This window comes from Pan troglodytes, chromosome X (assembly GCF_028858775.2).
Source record: "Pan troglodytes isolate AG18354 chromosome X, NHGRI_mPanTro3-v2.0_pri, whole genome shotgun sequence".
Classification (NCBI taxonomy): Eukaryota; Metazoa; Chordata; class Mammalia; order Primates; family Hominidae; genus Pan; species Pan troglodytes.
This window is the reverse complement of record NC_072421.2, coordinates 16,427,585-16,448,976: the sequence shown is the minus strand read 5'-3', so window position 1 is coordinate 16,448,976 and position 21,392 is coordinate 16,427,585. Positions and strand designations below refer to the sequence as shown.

Genomic DNA, 21,392 nt, shown 5'->3' with positions numbered 1-21,392 from the left:
CATTAGGAGATATACCTAATGTAAATGATGAGTTAATGGGTGCAGCACACCAACATGGCACATGTATACATATGTAACAAACCTGCACATTGTGCACATGTACACTATAACTTAAAGTATAATTTTAAAAAAAGGTAAAAAAAAGAGAATATTATAGTGCATTAGATTGTGCAGGGCATACAATGACCATATGTCATTCTCAGTTGTACATACAGATTTAGCTTCAGGTGAATATAACTGGGAATATTACTCTTCTAATGTTCTCGGGCTTAATGAGGTCAGCGATTAAAAAAATATTCAGATCTCAAGTTTCCTTTAGACCATGAAAATTATATCACAACTTTCTAGTTGGATATCATAGCTTTTTGTGGTATACAGCAATGGTTCTCAAAGTGTGGTTCCCAGACCAGCAGCATCAGCATCACCTGGAAACTTGTTAGTAATGCAATTCTCAGGTCTCATCTCAGACCCCCTGAATCAGAAACTATGGGAATGAGGCCCAGCAACCTGTATTTTCACAAGTCCTCTAAAAGAATATTCTAGAACCACTGGTTTAGCGATTTGGAGTTGAGTTAGATCATTGTTGAAGCATTTCACTTCAAGGATCAAATCAAGACATTATTTGAAATCGTTTGTTTAAAACATACAGAATCTCTCTCTTATATTGCTGTGAATTAAGAGTGACATAGAAATTCATCGAACGAAAATATTGCGAAGAGCCCTGGGAGGTCATGAGATCACATAGTTTTCAAACGTGTTGGTTACAGAAATCTAAGGTTCTATGAAGCATCTCTAGGGGTCTCCTAAAAGAAAATGTTCATACGTTTGGTTGATGACTATCCTTTGACCATCCAGGGTTTGTCTCTAAAAGACTAGAAATTCTGTGTCAGAAGAAATGGAGCTTTAGGACCAAGTCAATATCTTATTTGTCTTTATATCTTCATTACCTTCCAGAGTGCCCCAGCATAAAGTAGATACCTAACAAACATTTACAATGTATGTATGGATGGAATAGGCATCTCATGGATTCAAGTGCTTAAGTAACTTTTACTAATATTCTGGGGTCATTTTTTGAAAATCAGTTTGGATAGTTTATTCTAGTTGCTATTAAAGAATACTGACTGCTTTATGTATGCCTCCAGTCTTTTAAGCAGTTAAGGATTTTATCTAGCAGATATTAAGAATAATGGCTCCAACTCTGAGAAAGAAAGAGAGGGAGAGAGAGGGAGAGGGAGGAGAGAGAGAGAAAGAGAGGGAGAGAGAGAGAGAGAAACTTATATGAAGATAATGTTTGTTCCATTTCTTGAAATGTCTATAAAAATATGCTACTGCATGTTAATATTTTCAGTGACTAACCCAGGATTTCTTCCTGAACCTTGGCACTAGTGACATTTGGGGCTGGATCATTCTTTGCTATGGGATCTCTCTTGCACGTTGCAGGATGCTGGGCAGCATCCCTGGTCTCTGCCCACTAGATGCTGGCAGCATCACCTACTACTCCTAGTCGTGACAACCAAAATGTCTCCAGACACTGACAACTGTCCCCTGGGAGGCAAAAGTGCCCAGGCTGAGAATCACTGCTCTATCCTAATGTTCATAGGGCAGTAGTAATTTTCCTGCATTTTATTCAAAGCTATGGAAACAGGCTTCGAGAAAGAGCATATGTTCCACATTTCTCTTTAGCTCATTGTTGAGGACTTTGGCAGTGACAGCTCCATCTATTTTGAAATGATTTGGTTCACAAATCCTCATTATTTTAGGCCATTTTTCTCCCTGGAACAACTTTATCTTTGGAGATGCAAATTCACAAACTCTAAACATCTTTTTTACACTTTCTGTGATCTACAAGGCTTCAGCACTGAATTCCATTATTGGGCATTTTTATTTAATAATTTCTAAATAATCTATAGACTGGCTAAAGGAACTCTGTATAAGTCCATAATACAGAGCTAGCAACTAATGGAATGGTTTTTATCTACCTCCTTACAATATTTTAAAAAATTATTTAAGAAAAAACCTAAGTAAAATGTAATAATACCCTTTATTACATCCTACTGCAAGATTCTGTCCATGGAAAGAAATTCACCACTGCTTCTGGGATTTACTTCCTGGTATCAAAAGAATATGCTGATAATTCTAGTTCGTGATTTATTTTAGATGTTATCTATTTTCTTCCCTTTAGCACATGAGGATTTAGCATTATTTCAACCTCCCCTCACTTCTGCTCCTCCATAATATCAATATATGACAATTTTTCTTTAAATCATCAGTGTTTAAATGATGAGCTGACAGTGTATCCTGACATCCTTATCGACATCCTCATGTAAATGTTCCCTCTCTTATTTTCCACGTGGGTATGTGTTTTAAATAGTCCCTTTAAAAAAAAAATAATGGTATTTTGAGACAGTGAGAGGATAAAAGTATATGGCCATCACACATTTAATAGGAAACTAAAATTATTTTTGAAAACTTTGGAAAGATTACATAAAAAGTCTCAAAATTTTATTGTTAGAAGGTAAAGATTTCTATTTTCCCCTCACCTCTTACATTTAGCATAAATGACAGTGAAGCATTTTTTTCAAATTTAAGAAACAAGTATAAAATCTGATTTTTAGTTTTTCATGAAACGAATTTTGTATATAATTCTTGTATCAATATTAACACCAATAAATCAGGACCATCTAGAAAACAAAAACAGGATTAAAAAAGATAACCAATTGACATGACGGATGAAGAAGATACTAGGTGAGAAGAAACATGTATATAACAAAGCCTACAATTGGGAAATCGTGGGAATCAAAGTCAAGCAGTTAATTACTAACAAAGATGGCAACCATGTTTCTTTTGTCTTTCACAGTGAATGCATAATTAGCACTTAATACTAAGACTAGGGAATAAACCATCTATAATCTATTGAAAAAGACCATCTGCTTCTATAAATTGTTCTCATACACTTGCCAAAAGAAGAGAACATATTAACAAAATAATGGGCCCTGCACTGTTAATTGCTAGGTTGTTTGCAGTTGTGCTGTTGCTATTAGAATTTAATAAGCCATTCCTTCTGCTAAATTAATAAGCAGCCAAGATTATGTAATAGCTGCTTTCAGCTGCTAATTATTTTTCCCACAATTCCTTCCCCTCCCTACCCCTACCCCCACCTTTTTTTGGCTAGGAGCAGGAAAGGAGACTGCCAGTATGTCATCAGCAAGTCTCCCGTCCTCATTTTCAGAGCAACATTAGGAGCATAATCAGAGTTTAAACTTGGAGGTGGCTATCTCAGGAACCTTCAGGATATAAGTGTTTTGTACAGAAAAAGAGAAAAGCAGCATTTGGATTCAGAGGGCGAGTTTTCATTGTGTAGCATTAGAGCTATCTTTTAACTGGTTAATGGCATCTGTTTCTTGTAGTAAGAGAGAAATGGGACATTCGAAAGCACCTTTGGGGCATGACTAGGTAGGGAGAAATCTGGTGGGGGCGAGGGGGACCTAAAGAACTACAGAAAGCCAGCTCTGTGCCGTGTGTCGTCCCCTTTCTTTAATATTCCAGTATACATTAATCACACATGTTAGTAGGAAACTTTCCAAGCAGCACAGTAGTGCTTGAAAAGGGGAAGTATTACACATTTCTTTTTGTTTTGTCATACAAAAGCATTTTTTAAAAGCCCCCAAAACTACTGTCTTAGTTTCATAGATACTATAATGTACACAAAAAGAATATAATCCCTAATAAAGGATTCCTTTACATTGATTACATTTAGCTTCGTGAAAATTTTAGCATTTCTTTTTTTACTTTAGGCCATTAAAAAAATTCTGGCGACTATACTTAGGAACCTCTGCAAAAGGGGCATGGCCCAACAAAAGCAATTTTCTCGCTTGCTTTGTAAGAACCTAGGTGACTCGGGTAATGAATAGCATTTCGATATGGGAAACCCGTGGCTCTTCAAGGAAGGTCACCTAATCCCGTGGGACTCCCCTTTCCTTATCTGTAAATGACTAGATGATTCATCCATTCTATCATTCAGAAAATTATGAACATCCATTATGCTCAGGCATTACGCTCAGCATTACAGCTCTTAACAAATTTATCATTTTATAGTCTTTATCAGTCAACTCACATTTATTAGTTGTTATATACCAGGCTGTGAACTAGATTGAGATGCAAAATGAATACAATTTAAGGTGTGCTAAATAAAGGCTAACGGGCATGTGGGTGAAAGAGGGAATCGCTCTTACAGGGTTTTAGGGTGAGGCTTCATAGGAGATGTGACATTTGGGAGCAAGGACATGCCAGGCACAGCAAGTCGTCGGCAGTGCTAAACTGGAACCCAGGCGGCTGGTGGGGCGACCCAGTGTGAAGGAAGCGGGATCTCGAAGGTGAGGTGCTGTCCGGGCTTTTCAGCCGAACGGACAGTAACTCATCCAGTCCGCAGCACCGAGGATGGGCGAGGCGAGCCCAGGGAACAGACTCCCGCGAAGCTCGGGGCGGAAGGTGTCTGGGCTAGGGCTGGAGCAGTGCAATGGGAAGGAGAGGGAGGATTCCGGACAATTTTGAGGCAGAATCATAGCAAAAGGCCCGTGAATGCGTGACGAGCTCCACAGAAGAGCTGACTTGTTTTTCCAGAGTTGCAGCACTCCCTCGTCTCCTCCCACCCTCCTCGTCAGCCGTCACACTTCCCCGACCCATCCTCTGGGGACACAGAGAATCATTAGAGCTCGAACGTGGCTCTTCGCTGTCCGGAACTTCCCTGCTCCGCACCACCCGCTAGGCTAAGGACGCTGCAGAACCCCGTCCTCCTATCATTAAACAAGCAGGACAGCCGCCCGCGCGCGTCCCGGAGGCACCAGCAAGAGCGCGCGGGCGCGCGGGCGCGCGAGCCCGGCAAACGCCGCTTCCGGGTCACGTGGCCCGGCTTCCGGTTCGCACCTCCCCTCAGCGAAGAAACCTCCAATCGGCTGCCTTGGACTCAGCGGTTACCCGCGCTGCCTCCGGTGCCGCTGGCGACCGCTGAGCCGCTTCCCGCGCGTCGCCTAGCCCGCCCCTCAGCTCGCCGCAGCCCCGGCTCCTCCCTCGTCCGGCCCCCGGGGCGGGGTCTGTCAGCTTGCCCTCCCCTCTCCGCCTAAGCCTGCCCTATGCCAGCCGGGTTCCCTCCCCACAGCACCACGGCTTCTCTTCCTCAGCACGGCGACAGGGGCTTCCCCTTCGCCGCCGCCGCCGCCGCCGCCGGCCAAGCTCCGCCGCGCCCGCGGCCCGCGGCCGCCGTAAGTCCCTGGGGGCGAAAGGGGGCGCCGGGGATGGGGGAGAGGGGGAGGGAGGACTGGGCGCGCCCCCCGCCACCCCGCGCGCGCCCCGACGACCCCACCCCGAGCCTGCCCGGCCCGCCACTGGGTCGCCGCGCCCGCAACTCACTTCTCTCCGTGTCCGCGCCCTCCGCACCACTCCGCGCCGCGCCCGGGGATGTGGGGGCCAGTCCCGGGCTCCGCGACAGCCTCGCGGCACCTGTGGTTCGGGAATCGCCTCAAGTTTTGCTGGGCGCTTTCGGGAGGGGCCGGGGGCGGTGGCGGCCGAGGACTCTTGGCGCCCCCTGCGCGGCGGCGGATGCCATTGTCTGCTCCGCTCCTTGCTGGTCACCTCGCCCGGGCTTGGTCAGTGATGGAGTGTGGCCACGGGAGTGGGGGGGAGGTACCGGCGACGGCCGGACCCGAGGAACGCTGGCCCCGAGCCCGCGCCGCGGCTGAGCCCATTGTTTTTAATGCCAGTCTCGAGGAATTGTGGTGCCCTGTGATTTGCGGCAAAATCAAAGCGTTGGTTTTTAACACGAGGGAAGGAATACTCGTGCTTTGCAACCGGGTTTCGTCCCATGTTAGGACGTAATTTATTTTAAGGAGAATACATTGTTTTTTCGTCCTGCAAAGTGGTAGGGCGGATACAGGACCCTGCTCCAGACAGCCCTGAGCCCATACTCTTCGCAGGCAAACCCTCACCCTTTCTGGTCACCAAGATCTAGGAATACGAGGTCCATTCTTTTCCAAGTTCTGGTAACGGGTTTGCAGTAAATGCCCAGTTGATGCTTCACTTGCTGCCCCCTTCGAATGCCGCTATCTTCAGGACTTGCACGGGAGGCACTTTGGTATCACCTAATAATGTCCTTATATTTTGTTCCCCTGACGCATTTTAAGTGAGGTAATAAGACCATTTTAACTTTACTAAAGTTGAATTGCCACGTCATACATTTCTAGATATCTTGTTGATACCTTTTTGGGTGGTTACAAAAAGCGACGATAATTTCTTACCGAAATTTAGGGCCCATTTTTATTCTACATTGGTTCTGTAAATTTCCCCTCCCCGTGTTCAAATTCAAGATGGTGTGGTGAATCTTGAGAATCATGCTTGAATCTTATTTGCAGTAACGCTGTTAAAGGAACTTAACAGTGATTAAAAGAAAAAAGGATACCTATGTGAATTCTGCCTTTAAATTACCTTTGTAGAAACAATACTTCTGTTTGCAGTTGAGATATGACCAATTGGATTACAAAAAGCTTGGCGTTAAAAATGAAACATGCAGACTAATCAACACATTTGCAGATCACAAATAAATACATACAAATTAGTTTAAGTATAAAACACACTAGAATTCAGCATCCATTCCATCTGTAGATACTATTTTTTATTTTAAATGAAGTATTTCATGTAATGTTTCAATGCTGAATCTTATTTAATAAGTGTAAATCTTATTGTGGCCTTTTAAACGTTTGTTTTCTTTTTCATAATACATTAACTCAGTTCTAGATTTTGTACATATTTAAGTTGGAATGCTTTAAAAGTCAGATGAAAACATACTTTTTTATTAATGAAAATTTGTATTTATGGGATTTTTCGGTTAATATTTTGGATCATTCTGTTTTGCTTAAAATATGCCATCATAAACTGAGGAGAACATTCCAAGACATAAGCTACTGTCTACAGGTAATTCACCCTGGAACTAGAACGGCCTCTGGATGAAAAATAGCAGGTCTTCTGTTTCTTTCAAAAGTACCCAAACCAGTTGATGTCTACCATTCTCTTTTGATGCATATAGAGAGTGCGCAATGTATAGCACAGGTAGAAAATAGTTTCTTAAATTGAAAGAGTGATCTTTATTTTTCTTCAAAAATTTCACTTCAGCTTATTACCCATTTTTCTTTTTTCTCCTGCACACTCCCCTTCAAACTTAATGTGGAACAAGGTGGGATTGGAAGGTTTGCATCTAGAGGAAGATCTGTCCAAAAGAATTTCTTGCTATTTTAATTGGCATAGAAATATTGATGGCTACTAATCATTTGTCATGTAAATGCCCCATCCCCCAAAACTTCTCTGTGAAACACATAATCTTAACTTTATTGATTCAAAGTATTACATGTAATCTTGATTTTATTTATCTTAACAGATGCAGTTTATGTTGCTTTTTAGTCGTCAGGGAAAGCTTCGACTGCAAAAATGGTATGTCCCACTATCAGACAAAGAGAAGAAAAAGATCACAAGAGAACTTGTTCAGACCGTTTTAGCACGGAAACCTAAAATGTGCAGCTTCCTTGAGTGGCGAGATCTGAAGATTGTTTACAAAAGGTATAATTTTTATTTGTCAGAAAGGTGAAATAGAATCAAATGTTAGGTCATTTAGGAAATTGCAGACTTTAGTGATGACATTTATAAATAATGATTAATAAAGATTTAGATGAAATAGGTTTAAGGTAAAGCTTTGTGTTTTTAAAATAACTAGTGTTTTGATTGATAATTACTGAGGCTGAAATGATAAAGGCAGGGAAATCATTTGAAAACTAGTTATATAATTAAAGGCATAAATGATTATTCATGCTTAATCATCTTTATAGAAGAGTTTAATGAATTCATTTCATTGCAGGGGAAAGTAGGGTCAGTATTTTAAATTGTGTGAGTAATTCTCTGAATTTAGACAAGTACAGATAGAGTCTAATTCTTTTTCCCCGAAAATCTATAAAGTAATGACTAATATTTGACATGCCTTTTATCTGATTTTCAGAATCTTACTCACGTGTAAATACCTTGACTATGTAGACTATTTCAATCACATAGATGTTTTAAAAACTTTGTGTATACATGAGATGTGTTTGTAAGTAGTGTTTATTAACTTTTAAGTACCCTTGTTGCTATGGTGGGGGTGCAATTAAATATGACAGATAATTTTTCCAAGGACAGATTTTTTAAAAATTTGATGTTACAAAATGACTCATAGATTGGCTTTTAACACTAAAATTTTTTTAATGCTATACGTCTTTATTTTATAAATATCTGAAACCCCGAATACCCTAAAATAAATTTCTCAAGATTGTTCTAAGTAGGTTAAAAGAAATAAACTTTCTTCTTTTACAGAACATTTTTTGAGGGGACATTTACTTCATTCCCCATTTGTTTCTTTTTGAATAATTTGCTGAATTTAAGATAAGAGCATTTCTGCATATAAAAAGTTCTCTTGTGTGGGGAGTATACATGGAAGTAACAGTATGGGATACAATGAGGGTGGGAGAGAAGTCTGGTTTTCTTCTCAGCTTCCCTTTATTGCACTCCAAATATGGGTTGGATATTTTGTCAGGGAGATGGCTGGGAAGAAATGGAGATTACAAGACATAAGTTTCTTAAATACTGAGGACTCCTCTTTATTATTGAATGATCTTTGGTGATTTTGTATCTTTGGGTGATTTTGTATCCAGTGTTTCGTTTGGTCTTATTAAAGATCATAGAAAAATCATATCATTTGAGAGGTGAGAGATGTTTTACAGTGATCTAGTCAGGTGATTTTGTTTTGTTTTGTTTTAAGCTTTTTGCCCCATGGGTAGAACCTTAAATAAAATGAGTGGAAGTGAGGCTGCTCCTTGTGAAATCAGGAATGAGGATCCTGTATCCTGGCTCACTTGGCCTTTACCCCTCTGCACAGGAGACAGTTCTTGAGTTTGAAAACTGCCGTTGTTGATCAAACTTCAATTTTATAAAGAATGCAAATTTGGGAGTAGTGACTTGTCTAGGGCCATATGCCAGTTAGTGATTGACATGGGGCTGCAACTCAGATCTTAAGCTTAGAGGCAAAGATTTTAAACAGGGCTGGAAAAAGATCAGGTTTACATATCTTAAAAGATTGAACTGAGACAATGGATGAGGGCAGGAGGGGCTGAGACTGGCACCTGCAGGATCAGTAGGAGACTGTGAGATCCTGAACCCAGGCGCTAGAAAGGAGGGCTGTCACTAAATAGCCATTATCAAATAGGTAGTTTTGATAAGACTTGGTCACCTCTAGAAGTGGGAAGAATATGGGAGGTCGAGGCAGGAGAATCGCTTGAGTCCAGGAGTTCAAGTCCAGCCCTGGCAACTTAGTGAGACCCCGCCGTCTCTACAATTAAAAAAAAAAAAAAAAAAATTAGCTGGGCGTGGTGGCATGCACCTGTATTCCTAGCTGCTCTGGAGGCTGAGGTGGGAGGATTGATTGTGCCTGGGAGTTCAAGCCTGCACTGAGCCCTGATTGGGCCACTGCACTCCAGCCTAGGTGACAGAGTGAGACCCTCAACGACAACAACAAAGCGGAGAGAGCAGCGAAGGAAAGGGAGGAGTGGGGTGATCTCCACATTTCTGGTTTGCTGATGGGGTACAAGGTGAGCTAGAGAACTCGGCTTATTTTGGGGTGAGTTGATTTGGGGATGTCTATGTGACTTTCATTAAGAGAAGCCTGATTTTCTGGTGGGATGTGGTTGGTGTAGGTATGGAAGTCTGGGGAAAATAAGACAAAGCATTAGATCACCAGCATTCAAGTGGCAGGCAAAGGAGATGAAGAAGGGACCTTCAGAGTGGAATGAGAAATTTCACCAATGCCAGATGTTGCATAAAGTTCAATGAAAGTGAGGAAGGAATCTGGTAGATTTTACAGTGAGCATTTCATATAATGCCCTTTGCCAGAACATTTTCAGTGGAATAGTGGAGATAGAACTCTCGATGTAATGGGGCGAAGTGTGAAGAGGTGGAGAAATTTAAATAGAATGTGTAGACTATTTTGGGGAACTTTGCTGTGAAGGACAGGAGACGAGGTGGTAACCACTCATAGACATAGGAGTGGGGGACAAGGTTTTTAAAAAAGAAGGTGTGAGAGGCTTAAGCTTATTTCTAGATAGGGGAAGGAGTCCCCCGTGTGGAGGAGGAAAATACCAGCAAGGGATTCAATCCCAGGAATGGGCTGTTATGGGAAGAAAGGAAAGCACTGCTTGGTGTTCATGCACATGTCACTCAGCCTGTCCGTGTTGAGCCACTACTTTTTCTTTTGAAAGCTACAAAGGGTATCTAATCCAACTCTGATACTTATATCAAGCACCTTTAAATAAAAGGTGGACTTTAAAAAAAACAGCTTTATTGAGATATCAGTCATATACAAAAGGTGGAATTTATCAGCTCTTTCTCTATACGTTCCCCCTTCCATTTCATACTGAAAACCTCATCTACTCTACCACTTACGGACATATTTTTTGTTGGTATAAACAGGTGATTTGTTTTCCCTACTGCTGGAAGCGAAGAGCTTTTTAAGCAGGAGAATTACTGCTTAGCGCCTGAGAAATTCTGGACTAGGACTTCTGCTGTTCATATCAGCAAGTGATTTTTGTTGTTTTTGTTAAATTATCTCATCTACATTCTTCATCCTGAGTATTTGGCATACAAATTCCCCCTTTTGAGAGGGGAATGATGGATAAGAATAATATTAGCTGAAAAGACAGACTGAAAATCTGGGGACTTAAGTTCTGTTCCCTTTGTAACGTTAGCTAGTTTTATGACTTTAAACAAGTCACTTTGTTTCCTTATCTCTAAATGCTCTTGAAGATCCCTTCAAGACAGAATACTGTGCTTTTTTGATTCCTGTTTTGTGTAGCATTTTGTGGAAGAGTCACTGGATTAAGGTCTTTTAAAATTAATTTAAAAACATATATATTTCCAAATTACTAGCTTGATAATTTGTTAAAGAATACTTACTGATTTTCTTTACTAACAAAAGAATTTTTAATGACATACCAGTGGGTATTGAGAACACTTCAGCTACATTCACCCACAGTCAGCTGATATTTAGCTGATATTTAGCTGACTGCGGAGAAGTCATGTGTTTTGAATATAAGAATAGGCACTTTCAGATGTTCTCTGAGTGCCAGTAATTAGAGTAAGCCTTAATCCACTGTGCTAAAAATAACCAAACATACCTTTCTTCTTACTAGTCTATTATTAATTTTACTTCAGATTTAGACTTACAAATAGGCACTAAGAGAACAAAATGAGCTCATTATTGATTTTTAAAAAACCATTTGGTCCTAAATATAGGAAGTACACTTCAGGTTCTCTTGGTAATCTTTTACTAAGTCAGTATGGCATATTTTACTTCTCTTCAAGGCTCTTAAAATATTGTTTTGAGCACATTTTAAGTTTTGCCAGGTATGGGATTACGTTAATGCAATTGCTGGCTATAGTTTTTAATGTAAAACTTGGGCTCTAGAGTCAAATTGCTGTTCCTAGGCAGGTTACTCAAACCTGGGTCTCTTATCAATGCAAATAATAATGGTATCTCATGGATACGGTTGTTGTGAGGATTAGAGTGGTAAAATATGCAAAAGCCTTAGCTAACATTTAATGTCTCATGTAGGGCGAGGATTCAGTGAATGGTACTTAATTATTATGTTTCTGTTTTTTTTCCTGCCCTAAGCTTTCTGGAAAGAGGTACATTATTATCCTGATAGCTATCTGTTCACCTACACCAAAGAATTCATTAATTTGATTATTCTTTTTCCATTCCGAGTGAAAGTAAACATTACTGGCTGGGGCTTAGACACATTGTTTCTGATGATTTTTAAATTAATGCTTCCAAGTGATTCATGCAGTTTAGGACCTTTGACTAGTGTTTAAGTGCTTTTTATTTGTAAGTAAAGAGGCAGTACTGTGGATAAGGAGCGAGGATGGTACGAGCATTAGCTTGTTTAATAGTAGCATGAGGAAATCTTAAATAAAAGGAATTTTACTTGAAACTGTTAGTAAACTTTGTATAATAAATTATTTAGCATTCTGTTCCTATCAGCTAGTCATATCTGGTTTTTAATCTACCATTTTTATGTCAGTCCCTTTAATGTTTAGTTTTCTTAAATCAGGGAATCTTATGTGTCATTTATCAGTTTCCTCAAATTCAAAGTTCTATTTAATGAGCATGGGTTAGGGAGGATGGAGAGTTGGAATACTCCATTCTCTTTTAAATAGATAAACAAAAACAGTAATGATGGGAAAGAGAGGGAGCACTTTGTTAAAGTTGGCATTGATGCCCTGTTTTGTCTTCCATGACTTATTCCCTTCACAATGATGATAAATGAACACATGTGAATACCTCCTCTCAATAAGACTGCAGTAGCTCCACCATTTTAAATAACTTACTGAGTGTGGAAGTCAGGTAGAGTAGACATGCACAAACTCATGATATATATGCCAAGTGAGTTTGTATGATACAGTGGAAAAAGGCCTGGAGTTAAGGTCAAAAGATCAGGTTTCTTATCCCAGTACTAGCACTTGTAGGCGCTGTACTCTTAAGCCTCATTTTTTTTTTTTTGTCTTTTTTTAATCTGTGATCAAGGATGAAAGATAGTACTTGTTGTTGAAAACATCAAATAAGATGAAATGGTTTTAATAATGAAATTAATGCTGTTGTGTGAATACTAGTTATTTTCATACTAAGGAGCAAGAATTCATTGAGTCTCAAAACAGGTTGTGTTATTCTGTATACAGTATTATTTTACATTAATGCTACGAGCAGTAACTGCCCATTGTGTTTTCTAAAAATCATTTAAGTGATCTTCAGTGAAAATTATAATCTCCACTGAAATGTTCTGTGTTTAGCCTATCTTAGGTTTTTATTTTCTTTCTTTTCAAAAGCCTTAAGTACATATAAACCATTTTAAAATGCCCTTTTAATCCTCCTCAAAGGACTTGCTATGCCTCAGGGTTGAAGTTTTGCTTCCTTGGGTCAAGCATAACCTGATTCCATATGCTAGAATCCTAATTTGAAGGAGAATATAAGTTTCCCAACCTTATTCCCTCTTCTAGGGTAAATAAACTACACTTCAGTTCAACAGTGTAGAACTTGGTAAACTTGAGAACAGGCCTCTGTTTCCCTTAAGTGATAGGAACTTTCTGTTCTCTTTCTCTAACTTCTGTAATAACGTGGAGCTGTTGTTCTTTTCGTATGGTTTATTCCGCAATCCTAGAAACCTTTTTAAAAACAATTCTATTCTGTTAGAAGTCAAGAGCATAGTTACCCTTGGGGGTGGGAGGTTGTGACTGGGAGAGGGTAGCAGAGGAGTTTCAGGGTTCAGTAGTGTTCAGCTTCTTGATGTGGGTGCTGATATATAGTTGAGTTCACTTTGAAAATTTATTGAGCTTGTAGGACTTAAGGTCTTCTCTGTGTGTATATTATACATATTCCAATAAAATATCCCAAAATATTGACCTCATCTTGACATTATCCTCAACAAGTCCTCCTTCAGTTGGAAGGTTTTTTTCTTCTCTGTACTTACAGTTTGAATTAATCTGCTATATATTTTGTTTTAATTAAGTAAACTTAGGAAAAACCTGGGTCTGCTATGTTTTAAAATGTTTATAGAAAAGAACCTGAAAGGAAGAAGGGCAAAATCAGTTATTCTAAGTGGTATGATTATTTTTTTTTTCTTTATACTTGCCTATGCTTTTCAAAATTTCTCTTATGCGTTTATTACTTTTGTAGTCTATGAGAAAAATCTGTACTGTCGTGAAAGAAGAAATAAACTGTATAAACTTGGGGCCTTTCATAATAGGATATGAAAATATATTTAGAAAACATCATTATAGGATAACAGTTTTTTTCACATTTGTACTTTGTTACAGATATGCTAGTCTGTATTTTTGCTGTGCTATTGAGGATCAGGACAATGAACTAATTACCCTGGAAATAATTCATCGTTATGTGGAATTACTTGACAAGTATTTCGGCAGTGTGAGTAGTATTTTATTTTAGGAAATTGAATGCCATAGTATATTTTGGAACCTTTTCTCTAACAAGTTTATTATTTGGTTGTCTTGGGGATTCCAACCGCGGGAGAGGGTGGGAATGACTATTTATTAGTAGAAATTATTAAGTTGTCCATATTGGGAACATGCAGAGCCCAGTCTTATTTAGCTTGTAGGAATATGTTTTCAAGTACTTGAGATTTGGAAATTAAGCTTACTTAAACCAGTGATACTTAGTCATTTTTAGAAAGAGTTAAGATTGATTCACTCTAGTTCGATTTTATTCACTACCTGATAGTGAATAAGCATCTTCTGCTTCTGCAAGTTTTAACAATTTTTTCTTTTCTTTTTTCTTTTTTTTTTCCTTTTCAGGTCTGTGAACTAGATATCATCTTTAATTTTGAGAAGGCTTATTTTATTTTGGATGAGTTTCTTTTGGGAGGGGAAGTTCAGGAAACATCCAAGAAAAATGTCCTTAAAGCAATTGAGCAGGCCGATCTACTGCAGGAGGTAAGCTACTTATTCTCTTCACTAGGCACTAGCATGTTTTGCTCTTGCTGGGGAAGTCTCATTCATCATTCTTACAGTTTCAGAAAGTACTCTGAAGCATGCTTGGCATGTAGTGTCCATCCATGTGCAGTTTATTGACTGGAATATGTGTCAGTCACGTCAACTCAGTTATCTATGGATGGATGGTTCAGTTTGGAGATGGTCTATCGGTCAGGCCTCTTCCCAATGGCCCTTTTTGGACCCTAAAACACTGGAGTCTAAACCTTTAGAGGACAGACTACTTGAAGAAGGGAAAAGATTGGCTGAAAGTAGCAGTAAGTTGAGAACTCTCCATCTATTGCTTCAAATTGTTTAAGATAACCCCCTTTTTCATTAGTGTAGATAATCAGGAGTTGACTATGAGATTATGACATTTTAATTCCAAATTGGCTCATATTTTTACCTCATGTCCATTAAATGCAAAAGTAGCCAAGCAAATGATAGTGTTTTCTAATTATACTTTTTGTAGAAACTTCCAGTTTTTTTTTGTTAGCAAAACTAAACAGTATTTGCATTTCTCTTTGCTCTTCTTAAATAACAAACCATGTTCTGTCAAACTGCATTCTTGTCTTACCTCCATATCCCCAGATGTGTAACTCCCTTTTCTTTCTAATTACCATAGTCATCTTGGGTTAATTGTGCAGTTGATGCTGATGTACCTTCTATTTCTGAAGCTTAACATTTCATAGATAAGGCTACCTTTTTCCAAAAACTTAATGATACCTTAATTCAGATACCAAATTGAATTCTGCTTTAGAGCTAATTGTGATTTTTATCATATGGAAAGCTTACAGCATGAGAAGTGATTAGTAAATATTGAAAAATGAAATGTGTTTTCACTAAAGTAGTTGTTAAGTGTGTGTTTGCATGTATGTAAAAGTCTTGAATATTTTTGGCTCACTGGTTCATTTTCCAGAAGCATTGAAAATATGATTTTGTATTTCCAGTTTATTTTAGTCCCTTCTTTGTTACATACATGTTTATCAGTTTGTTCTTGTCTTTTTTTAGTCACCAAAGGTGACTTTCAGTCCCATTTTTTAGCCTTGGAGGCATTCAGTTTTAAGGGAGTGAAATAAGGGGAGAAGAGTAACTTACTTTCTCCATTTTAACTTCTTAACTCTTGGACTCTGTGAGGAAGGGAAAGCTGTTTGAGAATCTCACTGCATCAGTCACTGACTGGGACAGTTGTGGGGATTGCTTGAAGTTGAGATGACATCATCTGGATAGACATCTACTAAATGTGAGACAATGCATTGTACACTTAATGATCTTGTAGTTATCAGAAGAGTGGTTAAGGTGCCTGCAAAAGTGAAGTATTAGATTCGCAGACCTGGTACCATCTACTCTTCAGTAGTGAAATGAACACAGACCTTTTGCCTTGTGTGTACAGTTTGCCACAGTGGTTTACCAATTGATTGGAAATGTTATTCTGGAGGTTTGTTTTTAATATCAGGTGCGCTGACTATAAGCATATACTCTACTGTTGTAAAATTGGTTTTTAAAGTTAGTATCTCCTTATTTTGCTGTTCACTAATCAGACTTTTTTAAAAATTAGGTCAAAACCAGGATTAGAAATTGGAAATTTTTCATATAGGTCTTCCCTTGATCACTTTCATATTTTGTCACAGATCTGTATTCTGCTCTGTCAGAACCTGGCATTTCTTCCAAGTTTTTCTATCATTTTCTGATTAATTACATTGGCTTTAAAATGTATTTAAAGTTATTGAAGTTCAACTTTTAATTTTAATATTTTTCCTGGAGAGTAATTTTTTGTTTGTTTGTTTGAGATGGAGTTTCGCTCTTGTTGCCCAGGCTGGAGTGCAATGACACGATCTTGGCTCACTGCAACCTCTGCCTCCCGGGCTCAAGCGATTCTCCTGCCTCAGCCTCCCGAGTAGCTGGGATTACAGGCTTGCACTACCATGCCTGGCTAGTTTTGTACTTTTAGTAGAGACAGGGTTTCACCATGTTGGTCAGGCTGGTCTCGAACTCCTGACCTCAAATGATCCGTCCCCCTTGGCCTCCCAAAGTGCTGGGATTAAAGGCGTGAGCCACTGCACCCAGCTGTGCCTGGATTTTTAAATGCTACTGGGAAATTGCTATGGGCCTTAGAATATGACAGCAATGTTAAGTTTACCTTAGAGCGTATATTCAGTATTTAATGTACTAGGGGATAAGAACATTATTGCAGATCCACATTTATTTGTGTGTGTATATGTACATATGTATATATATTCCCCTATGGGAGTATTTTAATAGTTAATATTGTCCTTCTGTTTGAAGTACTATTTTTATGTCTTTTTTTTTTTTTTTTTTTTTTTTGAGATGGAGTTTCGCTTATCACCCAGGCTGGAGTGCAGTGGTGCAATTTCGGCTCTCTGCAACCTCTGCTTCCTGCGTTCAAGCAATCCTCCTGCCTCAGCCTCCCAAGTAGCTGGGACTACAGGTGCACACCACCATGCCCAGCTAATTTTTGTATTTTTAGTAAAGACAGGCTTTCACCATGTTGGCCAGGATGGTCTCAAACTCCTGACAGGTGATCCACCCACCTCGGCCTCCCAAAGTGCTGGGATTACAGGCGTAAGCCACCGCATCCAGCCTATTTTTATGTCTTTAATTGGGGAAAGTAAGTGCAGAGAGAAAAGCATAGGATGAGTATGGTTGGTCCCATGTAAAATTTTCCTTACCCCCTTGTAACCTTTGTTTAAAATAAAGAAATGAGTACTGTTAATTACAGTTCCTTGTCTTTAGAAGAAAGCTGTGGTCCTGTTTCTCTTCTATGACTACTTTTACATTGCTTTGTACACAAACCAAACTGAGTACCACATTGAGACATTGTCTATTTAGCAGTCTGAGTGAACCATTTTTCTTAGCCATGTAGGTCTTGGGGAAGCAGTGGGTGGTGGTCCATTCTGAATTTAGAGTGAGAATACATTGTAGGTTAAGGCCATTATGAAGCCAAGCTCAAGTCTGTGTGGAGCAGTAAGGCTTCAGGTTATTCTGTTCTCTTCATCAACATACTCTGAGAAGAAATGCAGGAATGGCAAGATGCATGTTTCCTAAAAATAGATTCATTTATATTTTTGATGCATGATACAAGTTTACATCTGTGGGAGAGTATTTGAATATTATGTTCATAAAATAGCGAGTGGAATAAGAGAAAGAGCACTCCACAAACTGCTGGAAAACTTTTTGTTTTGGATACCATGACAACAAAAATAATTATGATGGTAACTAACGCTTGAGTGCTTGTATGTGAGGCCCTGGGCTCAGCAGTTTGCTTTAAGCATCCTGTGCTAATCCTCAAGACACCCTGTGAAAGGTTAGAGGTAGCCTAATGAGAAAGTGGAATCTCAGTGAGGTTCCATGACTGGTCTGAGGCCACCTGGTTAGCAACTGGCAAAACCAGGATTCTAAACCCAGATCTACTAGGCTTCACAGCTGTGTAAAATCTTAACCACTGTGCACTTCCCCTAACCCCAGTTATGTATTGTCTTGGTATATATATTTTAAACGTTCTGTTTTAGATATGAACTTCTTTGTTTCTCAGTCATATAGTGAGAAATTCATAATTCTCCCAGAGGTTTTTCTGTGTGGAAAAGAGTAGATTTCCTAAGACAGTGCCATCTTTGACTTCTTAGACTGCAAATTTTTATTGTCCAGATTATCAGCAGTTAGAATTTTTTATTGGATATGTAGATATAAATAATATTTTTCAACCTATTTCTTGTTGGATTGATCAAAATGCCTGGATTTATAATAACTTTTTTGGTCTTATAGTTTGGGGTATAGCATTCACTTAATCAATTTCATGAAATGATTTTGCTTCCAGAATTGTAAATATAGCTGTGAAGATCTAAATTCAGACTTACATTTGTAGTAGAAGTCCTAATTGGTCAATTTTAATCTACTTTTTCATGTGTCATTATTTTTCTGTTTAGTGTCAGGTCTTTTACTTCAATTGATTATTTCTAAGCACCAAAGATGACTTTGAACTTATCATGTACTTATCTGTTGGCTTAAAGGTGTATACACATCTCAATGATTTTGATTTTTTTTTAATTTGTGAAATATACATTTCTATCCTTAAGAATGCTTATTTTCTTCAGAAAAATTAAAAAAAAATTTCTCTTACCCAATTTGTATAAACACATAGTTTAAGGTAGTCCTTCATTTTATAGCCAAATAGGGAAGAGGGTCCGTGGATACAGATTTTCTGTTAGCATATTACAGTTAGTAATAAAAATGTAACATTAAATGTACATTCAAATAATAGTTGCTAAAATATTAGCAGACATTGTGATTAGATAATAAAGATATCTTTTTTATTTTACTTCATTACTTGGTAAATAAAGGATTAGTTTTGACATTTCTAGACCAAACTTCATGTTTATTCCTTTTGGTGTTTGGTTGTATGAATACATAATTAGATTTGGGGGTAAAGCCCAGAAATTGGCCCGTTATCCATTTTTTAATGTTTGGCTGTCTTAACATGCCACTGGTACTAAAGATGATTCTTAAATTATTAAAGTACAACATGCTGAAATTGCTAAATTGATATTCTTTGCAATACTTGGAATACTTTTCCCCACCACCTATTTTAAGCTAGATTTTTGGAGGGATATGGTGGGGGGTGGTGATGTAGTTGGATTTATTTAAACACACACATATATAATGACAAAGGAAATAATAGTATGGCTTTTTTTCTGTAAAGTCAAGCACTTACCAGTTTTTCTCTGCTCCTTAATTTTATAGAGCCAGAATGAAGAATGGGGAGGTTTGTCTGAGGATATCTTATGATAAAGAGCAGTCTAAGGCTTTAGTCCCTTTGATCCCCAACTTATTTATTGGTAACTACTAAATTTACCATTTTTGTGGCATGGATAAAATGGAGTGCTATGCAAATACTGTTGCACGTGAGATGATTTCTAAGTCCTTGCTTGATCCGTGAAGATCAAATAGTTAAATACTGGGCATTTGGGCTTTAACCCTTAGCGGTTGATGCATGATGGTATTGATTAGTGCTTTGAGATGTGTCAACCTTTCTTTTTTATACTAACAGCATCATTTTGAAATTTGTGGTGTTTTTTTTCTTTTGAGCTTTGTTTGCTGTTGGTATTTTTTCTCACTAAAGTAATCTGTGAAATGCAAAATAAGTGAGGTACCAAAAGCAAGCATAATACTCATGAATTTGCTTTTACTTTGAGATGATCCACTTTATGAATAGATTTACTGGATTTGCAGTTGTTTATCTGCCTCATCTAGAAAGTGGTACTCTACGGAGGATTAGCGCTGCTAAAATTGATTTGTTTTAGTGCTGGGGGCTGCATGATATATCTTAGTACTATGCTATATTTTTGTGAAAGTAATAATCTGTGGGACTGCATACAAATGGAAAGGTAAGAATCTTAGGAGAAAAGTGATTTCTTTTAAAAAATGAAGCTTTTGTAACTTAAAATTATTTTAATAAGTACTTTTTGAAGTATTGAATAACATATCTTTTAATATGAAGTTTTGGACTTTTTAAAGGTCAGCTCTTGATATAATTAAGAATATTTGGGCTGAGCACGGTGGCCCAAGCTTGTAATCCCAGCACTTTGGGAGGCCGGGGCAGTTGGATTGCTTGAGCCCAGAAGTTCGAGACCAGCCTGGGCAATGTGCTGAAACCCCGTCCTTACAAAAAGTGAAAAAAAAAAAAAAGACTAGCTGGGCATGGTGGTGTGTGTCTGTAGTCCAAGCTAATTGGGAGGCTGAGGTGAGAGGATTGATTGAGCCCTGGAGGTCCAGGCTGTAGTGAGCCATGATCATGCTACTATATACCAGCCTGGGTGGCCACAGAACGAAACTTTGCCAAAAGGAAGGAAGGAAGGAGGGAGGGAGGGAGGGAAAACAGAAAAAAGAAAGAATATTTGGGCATGCTAGTCAAACTTGAGAATATCTTAAATTGTTTTAAAAAAGATGCTTCCAAATATATACAATAATGTCATTTAACAGCAAAAAGCATTTTGATATAAATCCTCTTAGATTTGCTTAAATAAGAAAAACTCGTGTAACTCCTTTGTAATTACTACTGTTCATGTTAAAACCTTCAAGCCTCTTTTAAAGTTAACAAGACTATAGTCTTTTATTGACAGTGTACTTTAGTTTTTTTATAGGTAAACTTAATCAGGGTTTATTATAACAAATTCTGGACAAATGAAGTTTGATTACATTAATGCTTGAAATGGAAGTGCTTGAAAGGAAGGGCAGAAAGCAGGACAAATGTTGCCTTTCATTTTACATTTAATAAGAAACAATTTGGCCAGGCATGGTGGCTCACGCCTGTAATCCCAGCACTTTGGAAGGCTGAGGCAAGTGGATCACTTGAGGCCAGGAGTTCAAGACCAACCTGGCCAACATGGTAAAACCCCATCTCTACAAAAAATACAAAAATTAGCTGGGCGTGGTGGTGCACACCTGTAGTCCCAGATACCTGGGGGGCTGAGGCACAAGAATGGCTTGAACCCAGGAAGTGGAGGCTGCAGTGATCCGAAATCGGGCCACTGCACTCCAGCCTGGGCGACAGAGTGAGACTCTGTCTCAAAAATAAATAAATAAATAAAATAATAATTTGGCCAGTGTCCTTACTCACTGGTTCTCAGGTTGTAGTCATTTTGCTTTATGTGTTTTTGAGCCTTTTTTCTTTTCATACTTTTCAAAATTTTGAGGATTTTCCGCTTGCTATTTCTATTCTACTTTTCTTTTCTTAAATGCTGATCCTGACCTAGTAATTTGATTTCATGAGCCCT

At 38.6% G+C, this 21,392-nt stretch overlaps 1 protein-coding gene across 13 annotated transcripts in view; it reads left to right on the top strand.

Moving 5' to 3' along the window:
- Positions 1-2,211: 2,211 nt before the first annotated feature.
- AP1S2 (adaptor related protein complex 1 subunit sigma 2) overlaps positions 2,212-21,392 on the top strand; it is a 31,916-nt gene continuing 12,735 nt past the window's right edge. For 5 of the 13 annotated variants that reach the window (XR_001713909.4, XR_001713910.3, XM_016942679.4 and 2 more), the window contains exons 1-4: positions 2,212-5,258; positions 7,424-7,602; positions 13,933-14,041; positions 14,428-14,565. Coding sequence is in view for 9 of the 13 variants with exons in the window: in XM_016942679.4 (XP_016798168.2) it covers positions 5,130-5,258; positions 7,424-7,602; positions 13,933-14,041; positions 14,428-14,565 (555 nt within the window). In the remaining 4 variants the exon portion in view is untranslated. 13 annotated transcript variants of the gene reach the window in all.